This window comes from Oncorhynchus masou, chromosome 10 (assembly GCF_036934945.1).
Source record: "Oncorhynchus masou masou isolate Uvic2021 chromosome 10, UVic_Omas_1.1, whole genome shotgun sequence".
In the NCBI taxonomy this organism is placed as follows: domain Eukaryota; kingdom Metazoa; phylum Chordata; class Actinopteri; order Salmoniformes; family Salmonidae; genus Oncorhynchus; species Oncorhynchus masou.
The window spans coordinates 21,392,910-21,406,162 of record NC_088221.1 but is presented as its reverse complement, the minus strand read 5'-3'; the positions used below and the strand labels follow the sequence as shown (position 1 = coordinate 21,406,162).

Here is a 13,253-nt window from a genome sequence, read left to right as displayed (position 1 = left end):
CCATGGGGTACTCTGTGCAAAACATTGACATCAGCAAACCGCTCACCCACACAACGCCATACACATGGTCTGTGGTTGTGAGGCAAGTTGGACGTACTGCCAAATTTTCTAAAACAACGTTGGAGGTGGCTTATGGTAGAGAAATGAACATTAAATTAGCTTGCAACAGCTCTGGTTGACATTCCTATAGTCAGCATGCCAAATGCACACTCCCTCAACTTCAGACATCTGAGGCATTGTGTTGTGACAAAACTGCACATTTTGGAGTGGCTTTTTATTGTCCCTAGCTCAAGATGCACCTGTATAATTATCATGCTGTTTAATTAGCTTCTTGATATGCCACACCTGCCAAGTGGACGGATTATCTTGGCAAAGACAATGTTCACTGAGAGGGATGTAAACAAATTTGTGCACAAAATTTGAGAAGTTTTTTGTGCATATGGAACATTTCTGGGAACAACATTTTACATGTTGCGTTTCCATTTTTGGTCAGAATGTTACAAGGACATGTTATACACTGAAAATACTAACTATTAACCTCTTAAATGTAACTACATGTAATCTAAAATGGAATCTACATCATCCCTGAAAATAATTTTCATCATGAGAGGACCATCAACAATAATTAGTAATGCTGCATTCTCCAAGATAGGTTAAAATTTCATCTTTCTGGTAAAAATAGTTATAAATTGTTGAGGTGTAGACACGTTTTAGTGCACAAGCTGAAATAAACAGGACAAGTAGGATAAAAATATAGCAGTGGAAACAGTACAGGGACCAAATCCTAACTTGAGATCTACATATTGAGTTTCAGTGCAAATATAATATTGTCAACATTGCATGATTTAAATAAACGTCTGAGTTCCTCTTTAGAGTACTAATCAGTGGGAATAGGGGACAGGTGTGCATAATGAATGTTCCAGAGGGATCCCTGACAATATAGTGTTAGAATTTTGCACGGCCAATTTTTCAGTTTTTGATTTGTTAAAAAAGTTTGAAATATCCAATAAATGTCGTTCCACTTCATGATTGTGTCCCACTTGTTGATTCTTCACAAAAAAATACAGTTTTATATCTTTATGTTTGAAGCCTGAAATGTGGCAAAAGGTCGCAAAGTTCAAGGGGGCCGAATACTTTCGCAAAAAACTGTATACCCATAGTATATACTCTGTCTATGCACACTAGGGAAGACCTGGGTGGACCATCCCCTGTATTTTGGTTAGAGTGCCAGGTGGTGCTAGTTAGGTAAGTTGTGGGTGGGTAGGTAGGTAAGGTAGGAGAGGAGTTTTTGACATTTACTTTCTTTTGATTTGGTTCCTTTCAGCCCCTTTTCCCCAACATTACCGTGTGACGGAATAAATTCCCTGTAAACTGTAACATTTTCTGCCTTTGTCATCCTTACTCGCACCTACAGTCCTCCATACCTCTTTCACTCCACGGGGAATTGAGTTGTAGCAGGGTGTTGCATTCCCTCTTCCTAGAGGTGTATGTAACAGGCACCTAAAGACTCTCAGACCATGAGAAACAATATTCTCTGGTCTGATAAAACCAAGATTGAACTCTTTGGCCTGAATGCTAAGCGTCACGTCTGGAGGAAACCTGGTACCATCCCTACTGTGAAGTATGGTGGTGGCAGCATCATGCTGTGGGGATGTTTTTCAGCGGCAGGGACTGGGAGACTAGTCAGGATCGAGGCAAAGCTGAATGGAGAAAAGTACAGAGATCCTTGATGAAAACCTGTAACAGAGCGGTCAGGGCCTTTGACTGAAACGAAGGTTCACCTTCCAACTGGACAATAACCCTAAGCACACAGCCAAGCTTGTAGCGTCATAACCAATTAGACTTGAGGCTGTAATTGCTGCCAAAGGTGTTTCAACAAAGTACTGAGTAAAGGGTCTGAATACTTACGTAAATGTGATTCAGTTTATTTTTTATACATTTGTCAAAATGCTGATGTTAGCACTGCAATGCAGTACTTTAGGCCGCTGTGACACTTTTGGATTCTAATTTAATTTAAGGCTGGTATTAATTTCCTTTTTTATATAATATTTATTTTTTACTTCATATAATGTTTGTCATCATCGCAAATCAACTTTATTTATTTTACTTAAAAACACTTGAACTTATAACCAGTAAAATGGCTATTTGGCAAGCCTTGGCTCCAGCCTATTTATCAATGAACGTTAGCATTCTAGCTAACAACTGCTGCATCCAAAAGTTATTTTGCAAAAATCACAACCAGACATAATATTAGCGACTGTTCAAGCAAGAATCAAAACATCATTGCAAGCGTATGAGAACCCACCCCACCCCAAAAATGTTTCGTTCAGATGTAATAAAAACGTAAATCTGGGCTATGTCGAATTTGCGCAGGTGTCGATGGCTGTTACTGACAAGAGTCGCACGCATCTGTACGTGACGTCAGTGTGCGGTGTATAGGAAGAGAGGCCACGGAAGTTTCAATTGGACAAATTCAGGTAGGTCCCTCCCATGTTTCCAACCGACACATACGGAGACATGAAATCCTGGAACCGGAAATAAACAGCTGGCTGTAGGCTACACTAAGTTAACATAAAAATATGAAATATCGTGCGACTTTTTATTACCTTTAGATCAAAATACCAGTATATCTCTGCCCGAGACTAGCAAATTAAATTATTGACTGACTATAGCTAAGTTATTAGAAGTTTGTGGACACAACCCCCAGCCTGAAGTTTTGATGTTTAAGAAAGTTGATGATTCGATCAGGATGCATCAGGAGGATGAAGATTACACCAATCCACCAGAGGAGTGTATAGGACTGTCTGATTTCACGAGCTGCGGCAGCGACCAGGTGGGTGACTGTCTGGAGATAAACTTTATTATCGATTTTATAAAGTCGTGTAGTAGAATAGTTAACTTTAAGACACATCCCGTAGAAAAAAAGTTAGAAAAAAAAAAAAAAAAGATCTTGCTCTTGTGTAAAGTCATTCCGTGAGAACTAGATGTATCATAGAAATCAAGTAGGCATGTGATAATGTATACTGAAGAAAAATATAAACGCAACATGTAAAGTGTTGGTCCCATGTTTCATGAGCTGAAATAAAAGATCCCAGAAATGTTCCATTTGCACAAAAAGCGTATTTCTCTCAAATGTTGTGCACACATTTGTTTACATCCCTGTTAGTGAGCATTTGTCTTTTGCCAAAATAATCCATCCACCTGACAGGTGTGGTTTATCAAGAATCTGATTAAACAGCATGATTATTCCACAGTTGTACATTTTGCTGAGGGTAGTAAAAGGCCACGCTAAAATGTGCAGTTTTGTCACACAACACAATACCACAGATTTCTCAAGTTTTGAGGGAGCATGCAATTAGCATGCTGACTGCAGGAATGTCCACCACAGCTGTTACCAGAGAAGCTAATGTTCATTTCTCTACCATAAGCTGCCTCCAACGTTGTTTTAGAGAATTTGCCAGTACGTCCAACCGGCCTCACAACTGCAGACTACGTGTAACCACGCCAGCCACAGACCTCTACACCCGACTCGTCTGAGACCAGCCACCCTGACAGCTGATGAAGCTGAGGAGTATTTCTGTCTGTAATATAGCCCTTTTATTGCTGACTAACTCATTCTGATTGGCTACCCAGTGGGTGGACCTATGCCCTCCCATGGCTGTGGCCCTATGCCCTCCCATGGCTGTGGCCCTGCACAATCATTTGAAATCCATAGATTAGGGCATGATGAATTTATTTAAATCGACTAATTTTGAAATTTTTGCGTTTATATTTTTGTTCAGTATAATTGAGATGCATTTGCTCCATTGTTTTTACATTTTGTAGATGGTCCACTCTTTAATGGTGTGGCTTTAAATGACCATACTAAATACACTAGAATGCCTGAGAAGTACCCTCAGACATTGTATGTACGTCTATACTGTATGTTTATCTATATGTGTATACAGTGTTAAGTTCTCATTTTTCAGAGTAAATAACTCATGGATACTAGAGAATCTTAACCAAGTTTAGTTCTTCCCAAAGGGTCGATACAGCTTTAATTCAGACAAAGACATGTTTCCACCACTAAAAGTGTATATACTCCACTTTAGGCACTCCTTCTCTCCAATCCTTACATCTTATGGTTCGACAGGAAGTTGGTAATCGGATAATAAACCATAATTTTTCCCTTCAGGGGATCTGACCTCAACCCCTCCTTCGCCTAATCCACAGATGTCTATCCGCTTCCCTTATAGCAATCCTGTGACCTCCTCCCATCCACCCAACACATTCCAAAGCCATCTTTCTTTCCACAGAGAACCATTAACCTCTGACAAAAAAAGTATCTTCCACTCCTTTATATACTATGCTTATAACAATGTTCAAAGTTTACCCCGAATCCAACAACAGTATGTACAGTGGCAAGAAAAAGTTTGTGAACCCTTTGGAATTACCTGGATTTCTGCATAAATTAGTCATACAATTTGATCTGATCTTCATCTAGGTCACAACAGACAAACAGTCTGCTTGAACTAATAACACACAAACAATTATACATTTTCATGTATTTATTGAACGCATGTAAACATTCACAGTGCAGGGTGGAAGAAGTATGTGAACCCTTGGATTTAATAACTGGTTCACCCTCCTTTGGCAGCAATCACCTCGACCAAACGTTTTCTGTAGTTGCGGATCAGACCTGCACAACGGTCAGGAGGAATTTTTGACCATTCCTCTATACAAGACTGTTTCAGTTCAACAATATTCTTGGGATGACTGGTGTGAATAGGTCTCTTGAGGTCATGCCACAGCATCTCAATCGGGTTGAGGTCAGGACTCTGACTAGGCTACCCCAGGAGGGTGTATTTTCTTCTGTTGAAGCCATTAATTTGTTGATTTACTTCTGTATTTTGGGTCGTTGTCCTGTTGCATCACCCAACTTTTGTTGAGCTTCAATTGGCGGACAGATAGCCTAACATTCTCCTGCAAAATGTCTTGATAAACATAGGAATGAATTTATCTGTCGATGATAGCATGCTGTCCAGGCCCTGAGGTAGCAAAGCAACCCCAAACCATGATGCTCCCTCCACCTTAGTTTACAGTTGGAATGAGGTTATCATGTTGGTGTGCTGTGCCTTTTTTCTACACACATAGTGTTGGGTGTTCCTTCCAAACAACTCAACTTTAGTTTAATCTGTCCACAGGCTATTTTGCCAGTAGCGCTGTGGAATATCCAGGTGCTCTTTTGTTAACTTCAAACGTGCAGCAATGTTTTTTTTGGGACAGCAGTGGCTTCTTCCATAATGTCCTGCATTTACATTTACATTACATTTAAGTCATTTAGCAGACGCTCTTATCCAGAGCGACTGCCATGAACACCATTCTTGTTTAGTGTTTTGTGTATCTTAGACTCGTCAAGAGATGTTTGCATGTTCCAGAGATTTCTGTTAGTCTTTAGCTGACACTCCTGGATTCTTCTTAACCTCATTGAGCATTCTGCACATTCTGCGCTCTTGCAGTCATCTTTTCATGACGGCCACTCCTAGGGAGAGTAGCAACAGTGCTGAACTTTCTCCATTTATAGACAATTTGTCTTACCTTGGACTGATGAATATCAAGGCTTTTAGAGATACTTTTGTAACTCTTTCCAGCTTTATGCAAGCCAACAATTCTTAAACTTAGGTCTTCTGAGATTTATTTTGTTTGAGGCATGGTTCACAACAGGAAATGCTTCTTGTGAATTGCGAACTCAAATTTTGTGAGTGTTTTTATAGGGCAGGGCAGCTCTAACTAACATCTCCAATCTCGTCTCATTGATTGGACTCCAGGTTAGCTGACTCCTGACTCCAATTAGCTTTTGGAGAAGTCATTAGCCTAGGGGTTCACATACTTTTTCCAACCTACACTGTGAATGTTTAAATGATGTATTCAATATAGACAAGAAAAATACAATCATTTGTGTGTTATTAGTTTAAGCAGACTGTGTTTGTCTGTTGTTGTGATTTAGTTGAAAATCATATCAAATCTTATGACCAATATATGCAGAAATCCAGGTAATTCCAAAGGGTTCACATACTTTTTCTTACAACTGTATGCACACTATCATTCAAAAGTTTGGGTCACTTAGAAATGTCCTTGTTTTTGAAGAAAAGCACATTTTTTTGTCCATTACAATAACATCAAATGTACCACAATTACAGTGTAGACATTGTTAATGTTTTAAATTACTATTGTAGCTAGAAACTGCAGATTTCTTTATGGAATATCTACATAGCCGTACAGAGGTCCATTATCAGTAACCATCACTCCTGTGTTCCAATGGCACGTTGTGTTATCCAATCCAAGTTTATCATTTTAAAAGGTTAATTGATCATTAGAAAACCCTTTTGCAATTATGTTAGCACAGCTGAAAACTGTTGTTCTGATTAAAGAAGCAATACAATTGGTCTTCTTTAGGCTAGTTGAGTATCTAGAGCATCAGAATTTGTAGGTTAGATTACAGGCTCAAAATGGCCAGAAACAAAGACTTCCTTCTGTAACTCCTCAGTCTATTCTTGTTCTGAGAAATGAAGGCTATTCCATGAGAGAAATTGCCAAGAAACTGAAGATCTCGTGCAATGCTGTGTACTACTCCCTTCACAGAACAGCACAAACTGGCTCTAACCAGAATAGAAAGAGGAGTGGGAGGCCCAGGTTGCTGATTGTTGCTGATAATGGGCTTCTGTATGCCTATGTAGATATTCCATTACAAAATCAGCTGTTTCCAGCTACAATTGTCATTTACAACATTATCAATGTCTACACTGTATTTCTGATCAATTTTATGTTATTTTAATGGACAAAAAATGTGCTTTTCATTCAAAAACAAGGACATTTCTAAGTGACCCCAAACTTTTGAATGGTAGTGTATGTCTATACTGTTTGTCTATGTCTGTCCCTGACACCTATACTGTATGTCTGTCTCCGACCCCAGCTGTTTGTCTGTGTGTATGTCTGTCTCTTACCCCAGCTGTATGTCTACAGTATGTGTATGTCTGTCTCTTACCCCAGCTGTTTGTCTATGTGTGTATGTCTATCTCTGACCCCATCTGACCTTAACCCTGACACTCTCTGACCACAGCTGAGTTTCAGAGCTGGAGACAGGTTACTGGTCCACACCAAGACGTCAGCTGACTGGTGGTGGGCGGAGTTAGGAGGCCTCTGTGGCTACGTTCCATCTAGTTACCTAAAACAAGGTGTGGAGGAGGACACCTCAGAGGAAACCTCAGAGGACCCCTGGCAGGATGAAGAGTACTTTGGCAGCTATGGAACACTGGTTTGGCTTCTTGTCTCTCTCTCTTCCTAATTAACAATACATACATTTCTACACAGTGGTATTATTTGCATCCCAAATGGCATTCTTTTAAATATATATTTTACTACTTTTGACAAGGGCCCAGATGTGTCCCAAATGGCACCCTATTCCCTATAGTGCACTATATAGGGAAACGGGTGCCATTTGGGAGGTGACCTATGCAACATGTGTTAATATTGTTGTCTGTGTTTCTGCTGACCCAGAGGCTTCAACTGGAGATGTTGAGTGACCGAGCGAGGACGGAGACGTACCGCCAGGTGATTCTGACCAACAGCGCCTCCCTTAGGGGCAAGGTGGTTATGGACCTGGGCTGTGGCACCGGAGTCATCAGCCTCTTCTGTGCCCGCCTGGCCCAGCCCAAAGCTGTAAGGATATCAAGATAATATATGTATATAATTATAATCAGTAACAATTCATATCGCAGATAAACGTCTAAGATATTTTATTAAATTAATGTTTACTTTTATTTTGAGCCTTTATATTACAATGCCTATATCTCCATCTAGTGAACAATGTACATTCAAACACCATGCATTTGTGCTGTAGGTGTATGAAACTCCTGTTCTGTCCTGTAAGTGTGTTAAGTCCTGTGTTGTTCTGTAGGTGTATGCAGTGGAGGCCAGCTCCATAGCAGAACACACTGAGACCCTGGTGAGGCAGAACGGCTGTGAGGAGGTTGTGACAGTCTTCCAGGGTCGGGCTGAGGAGCTGGAGCTACCAGGCACAGTAGACATCCTGATCTCAGAGTGGATGGGCAACTGTCTGCTGGTAGGGAACTGGATGCTGCTAGGACTTTTTTTTATTTATTTGACCTTTATTTAACTAGGCAAGTCAGTTAAGAACAAATTCTTATTTTCAATGACGGCCTAGGAACAGTGGGTTAACTGCCTGTTCAGGGGCAGAACGACAGACTTGTACCTTGTCAGCTCGGGGATTTGAACTTGCAACCTTCCGGTTACGAGCCCAACGCTCTAACCACTAGGCTAATCTGCGTTATTGTTTTAACCTCTGAATCCACTAACACCATTGTTTCATAAATACTTCTGTGATTGAGAACCTTCTTGCTTCTCATCTCCTGATCTCCACCATAGCAAAGCATTTTGCAATGGAAAATGAAAACATCTTTTTGGATAAATTCAGGTAGTCCCTCCCTGTTTTGGCCCATTTGCTTCCTCGTGAATACGACCCTGTTCTGCCTCAGGTGTTTAAATAACAACTGTCTCTCTTCTCCTCTAGTTTGAGTTCATGGTAGAGTCAGTGTTGCAGGCGCGGGACCGCTGGCTGAGAGAGGGGGGGATGATGTGGCCCTCTGGGGCCTCTCTCTGCCTGGTCCCCTGTCAGGCCCTAGACTACTACACAGAGAGGATGGGCTTCTGGGAGCAGCCCTACGGACTGGACTTCACTGCCCTCCAGTAAGATTCAAAGCTGGGGTTCAGCCACAGTGGTCACACCATAGAAATAGAATCACTAGAACAGACCTGGAGCCTCTGACCATGGTGATTCTATTTCATTATTATTGTATTATGATGATTCTATTTCTATGGGTCTGACTGACCATGTCCATTTGAGTTCTCTAAATGTAATCCCTGATGGGATCAGTTAATGGAGCTGTAGTTGTTATATAAGTATTCTTAGTTTGTTTTTCATGATGCTTTTGCCTGTTTTGTCATTTATTTTAAATGACATGAGTTGTCCTGAGGTTTTTGTCAAGTGTAAACCAGGAGTGTATGTAACTGTTTGTTTATTCCCAATGTGGAGGGTTTCAGTAGTGAGACTGTCTGTCAGGTGTGATGTCACAGTGATGCAACTACAGTAGGGACAACACTATGGACAGTAAGTTTTAACTACATACATTTGGGGTTAGTTTCCCAGATATAGATGAAGCCTATACAAATCCTGAATTAAGAAGCACTTGCTTTTTAGTCCAGGACTAGGCTTAATCTGTTTCTGGCAAGCTGTCTCTCGGTGGCGAGGGTGTAGTTTGGTGTGAAGTGGTAAGCGTAACATCTATGGTATAGTCAAACAACAAACTTAAAATTGCTGTGTCAGCTATGCTCCAGTCTTTACAGTGCAAATTAAACAACCAAACCAATCTGGTAAGTCTGTCATTGAACAATATTGAGTGGCTAGTTAATGTGACTGCCGCCACCCTCCAGATCCCTGGCCCAGTCAGAGTTCTTCTCCAGGCCCAGGTTCAGCCACCTCCTCCAGCCTGAAGACTGCCTGGCCACCCCCTGTGATGTCATCACTCTGGACATGCTAACGCTGCATGTTACAGATCTAGAGGTACAGTACGTCTGGTTCTCACAGATCTGGTACTGGATTATATACAGAGTGTAAATGTAAGGGATAATTAACAAGGGGCTAAGCGTTCTCTGGAAAATAATTAACGAAGTGGAAGGTGTGTTCCACAACGCACTAGCAGAGTGGAACTGAACTTCCACTGAGTTGCATTATTTTCCAGAGAACGTATGGAGCCCCGAGTTGATTATCCTTTTTATACCATGGATATAATTGAATACATTTGCCACTAGAAATGTGTTAAGTTGACAGGATAATGTGTTCAACATCCACTGAAGTAGTTATTAAGTTTACTAGATGGCTACAGTAGTTGCCATTGTAACCAAACAAACAGACTTGCTTGTTTAGCTAACCAAACCATCAGACCTAGCTTGCAATTATGAAAATAGAATTCAACAATACCAATAATGTTTTCAATTAGACTTTTTCTGTCAAACGCAGCTCAAACAAAACATGTAAAAATGAACTATAGCCATTGAATTCTACCGTGCAAATACACTGTGTGCCAAAGGAAAATAACGCACTCTAGAATTCCCTTTAAGCCAATCAGAAAGGAGTATTCAACAATGCCATGGTGTAAAACAATATAATAACATGTAATTCACACACACATACATGTAAGTCAACGAGTTCCCTGTCTAGAAGCTGAGGGGCCAGTTTACCTTCATCGTGGAAAAGGCCGGGACGTTCCACGGTTTCACTTCCTGGTTCAGAGTTCAGTTCCAGAGCCTGGAGAGAGACAAAACCACATTGGAGTTAGACACTGGGCCCTACTCTGAGTAAGTAGTGGAGGTAGACATTGGGCCCTAGCAGCTTTCACAATCAGTACAGCCAATGCGATATCAGCCCCTCCCTCTACCCTCCATCAGGCCAACCCACTGGAAGCAGACTCTGTTCATGCTAGACGGGCCGATCTCGCTGCTCGGTGGAGAGACGGTGTCTGGAATCATCCTTCTACACCGGAACCCCGTCTGGAGACGTCACATGACTGTTACCATCCAATGGAGAATCAGCAGCACAGAGGAAACAGGAAACTGCATGGCAAGTATCCTCTATCTTTTAGGGGTGAATCGTAATTCCTACTTACCTCAAATGTTCACTTATACCCATTTCAGACAGAAGATGTGGTATGTTACCTGTAAAGAATGACCCCATTTCAAACAGCCCCTTATTTACCACTTATTTGCAGGTTTACCCCTTTTATACATATTAGTGAGTAACTGGAAAATTGGGTGGAGTGGGGGGTGTTGTTAAACCATGGGGCCTGTTTGTTTACCTCAACTTTTCACTTAGTTTCCCATTGACAGTAATGCATGACTAAGTGAAAATTCAACTTACAGTACCAGTCAAAAGTTTGGACACATCTACTCATTCAAGGGTTTTTTTTCTTTATTTTTTACTATTTTCAAAATTTTATAATAATAGTGAGACATCAAAACTATGAAATGACACATATGGAATCATGTAGTAACCAAAAAAGTGTTGAACAAATCAAAATACATTTGAGATTCTTCAAAGCCACCCTTTTCCTTGATAACAGCTTTGCACACTCTTGCCATTCTCTCAACCAGCTTTACCTGGAATGCTTTTCCAACCTTCTTGAAGGAGTTCCCAAATTTGATGAGCACTTGTTGGCTGCTTTTCCTTCGCTCTGCGGTCCAACTCATCTCAAACCATCTCAATTGGGTTGAGGTCGGTGGTTGTGGAGGCCAGGTCATCTGATGCAGCACTCCGTCACTCTCCTTCTTGGTCAAATAGCCCATACACAGCCTTGAGGTGTGTTGGGTCATTGTCCTGTTGAAAAAACAAATTATAGTCCCACTAATCCCACAGATGAGATGGCGTTTTGCTGTGGTAGCCATGCGGGTTAAGTATGCATTGAATTCTAAATAAAACACTAATAGTGTCACCCCCACACCATCACACCTCCTCCTCCATGCTCCATTCCGTCCACTCTGCTTCTCAAAGACACTGTGGTTGGAACCAAAAATCTCAAATGTAGACTCATCAGATCACAGGACAGATTTCCACCAGTCTAATTTCCATTGCTCGTGTTTCTTGGCCCAAGCAAGTCTCTTCTTATTATTAGTGTCCTTTAGTAGTGGTTTCTTTGCAGAAATTCGACCATGAAGGCCTGATTCACACAGTCTCTGAATAGTTGATGTTGAGATGTGTCTGTTACTTGAATTCTGTGAAGCATTTCTTTGTGCTGCAATATGAGGTGCAGTTAACTCTACTGAACTTATCCTCTGCAGCAGAGGTAACTCTGGGTCTTCCTTTACTGTAGCAGTCCTCATGAGAGCCTGTTTCATCATAGTGCTTGATGGTTTTTGTGACTGCACTTGAAATAACTCAAAGTCCTTTACATTTTCCAGATTGACTGACCTTCGTGTCTTAAAGTAAAGATGGACTGTCGTTTCTCTTTGCTTTTTTGACCTATTCTTGCCATAATATGGACTTAGCCCTATTTGGTAAAAGATCCATCTTCTTTATACCACCCCTACCATGTCAAAACCCAACTGATTGCCTCAAATGCATGAAGGAAATACATTCTACAAATGACCTTTTAAACAAGGCACACCTGTTAATTGAAATGCATCCCATGTGACTACCTCATGAAGCTGGTTGAGAGATTGACAGCTTTGCACACTTTTGGCAAAGGCAAAGGGTGACTCACTTTGAAGAAACTCAAATATAAAATATATTTTGATTTGTTTAACACTTTTTTTGGTTACTACATGATTCAGTATGTGTTATTTCATAGTGTTGATGTCATCACTATTATTCTACAATGTAGAAAACAGTATAAAATAAAGACAAACCCTTGAATGTCCAAACTTTTGACTGGTACTGTAAGTGGAAGTAAAGATTCCCCCTGAAGTGTGTACAGTAACTTCATTACTAAGTATCCTTTAGTATCATGTCTTCTGACATGAATATAATGACATGAATGTAATGACGGATTCTACTGTGTTTTTGTAGATCTAGATATCTAAGAAGTTATAGACTTGTCACCTCACCTGTTGCTCTGTTCTCCCTGTAGGTCCAGACAAAGAGTTTCCCTATGTGGAGATGATGACATCATAGGCTGTCATTGAAGGATATAGCAGCCAGACCTCTGATATTAGCGTAGTCCCAGATCTGTTTGTGGCTTTGCCTACTCCATTGTCATTGTCAAGCCAAACATGGCAATTCCATAAAGAGTGTTACGGAAATTACCACCAGGGACTCCAAGTCAAACTTAAATTATCATACTTTATTATCAGCAAGCTGGAAAGGTTCCAACAAACATAATGCACCAAGTAGTACACGTCTGTCAGGAGCTCTGTCAGAGAAGTCCTGTTAGTTCTCTTATATACTGCTTTTGTAGACAAGTTATATTTGCATGATTTACATTATTAAATATTTGAAATCATCATTGACGTTTGGTTCATGCATGTGACCGACCAATACCTCACGAGGCTTCTTCTCTCCAAGCTGAGACCTTGAAACTGATATCTGTTTCGGTTCTCAAAACAATGTTCTGGGCATACTGACAAATTGCTTATACTGATAAGGATCAGTCAGTCACTTGTATGAACCCAGTTGAATAGGTTATTATAAAAGCACAAACAAACAT

General features: G+C 40.7%; 1 protein-coding gene across 3 annotated transcripts; it reads left to right on the top strand.

Moving 5' to 3' along the window:
- The first annotated feature begins 2,516 nt into the window (after positions 1-2,516).
- On the top strand, positions 2,517-13,052 carry prmt2 (protein arginine methyltransferase 2). 3 transcript variants are annotated; one of them, XM_064976205.1, is made up of 9 exons: positions 2,517-2,833; positions 7,100-7,294; positions 7,537-7,698; positions 7,937-8,101; positions 8,570-8,745; positions 9,490-9,619; positions 10,277-10,413; positions 10,504-10,675; positions 12,678-13,052. In XM_064976205.1, the coding sequence occupies exons 1-9, from the start codon at positions 2,720-2,722 to the stop codon at positions 12,708-12,710; spliced, it is 1,284 nt and encodes a 427-aa protein (XP_064832277.1). In that variant the 5' UTR covers positions 2,517-2,719; the 3' UTR covers positions 12,711-13,052. The 3 variants fall into 3 exon arrangements, with proteins under 3 accessions (XP_064832277.1, XP_064832276.1, XP_064832275.1); XM_064976204.1 differs by lacking the exon at positions 12,678-13,052 and having other exon boundaries at positions 10,280-10,413; positions 10,504-11,061; XM_064976203.1 differs by lacking the exon at positions 12,678-13,052 and having other exon boundaries at positions 10,504-11,061.
- The last annotated feature ends 201 nt before the right edge of the window (positions 13,053-13,253 follow it).

Excerpts from the sequence above, each read along its gene's own strand:
- prmt2 (XM_064976203.1), top strand. The coding sequence starts at position 2,720 with ATGTTTAAGAAAGTTGATGATTCGATCAGGATGCATCAGGAGGATGAA. Across the intron at positions 2,834-7,099 it reads CGAGCTGCGGCAGCGACCAG|CTGAGTTTCAGAGCTGGAGA; the intron begins GTGGGTGACTGT and ends CTCTGACCACAG. Across the intron at positions 7,295-7,536 it reads TTGGCAGCTATGGAACACTG|AGGCTTCAACTGGAGATGTT; the intron begins GTTTGGCTTCTT and ends CTGCTGACCCAG.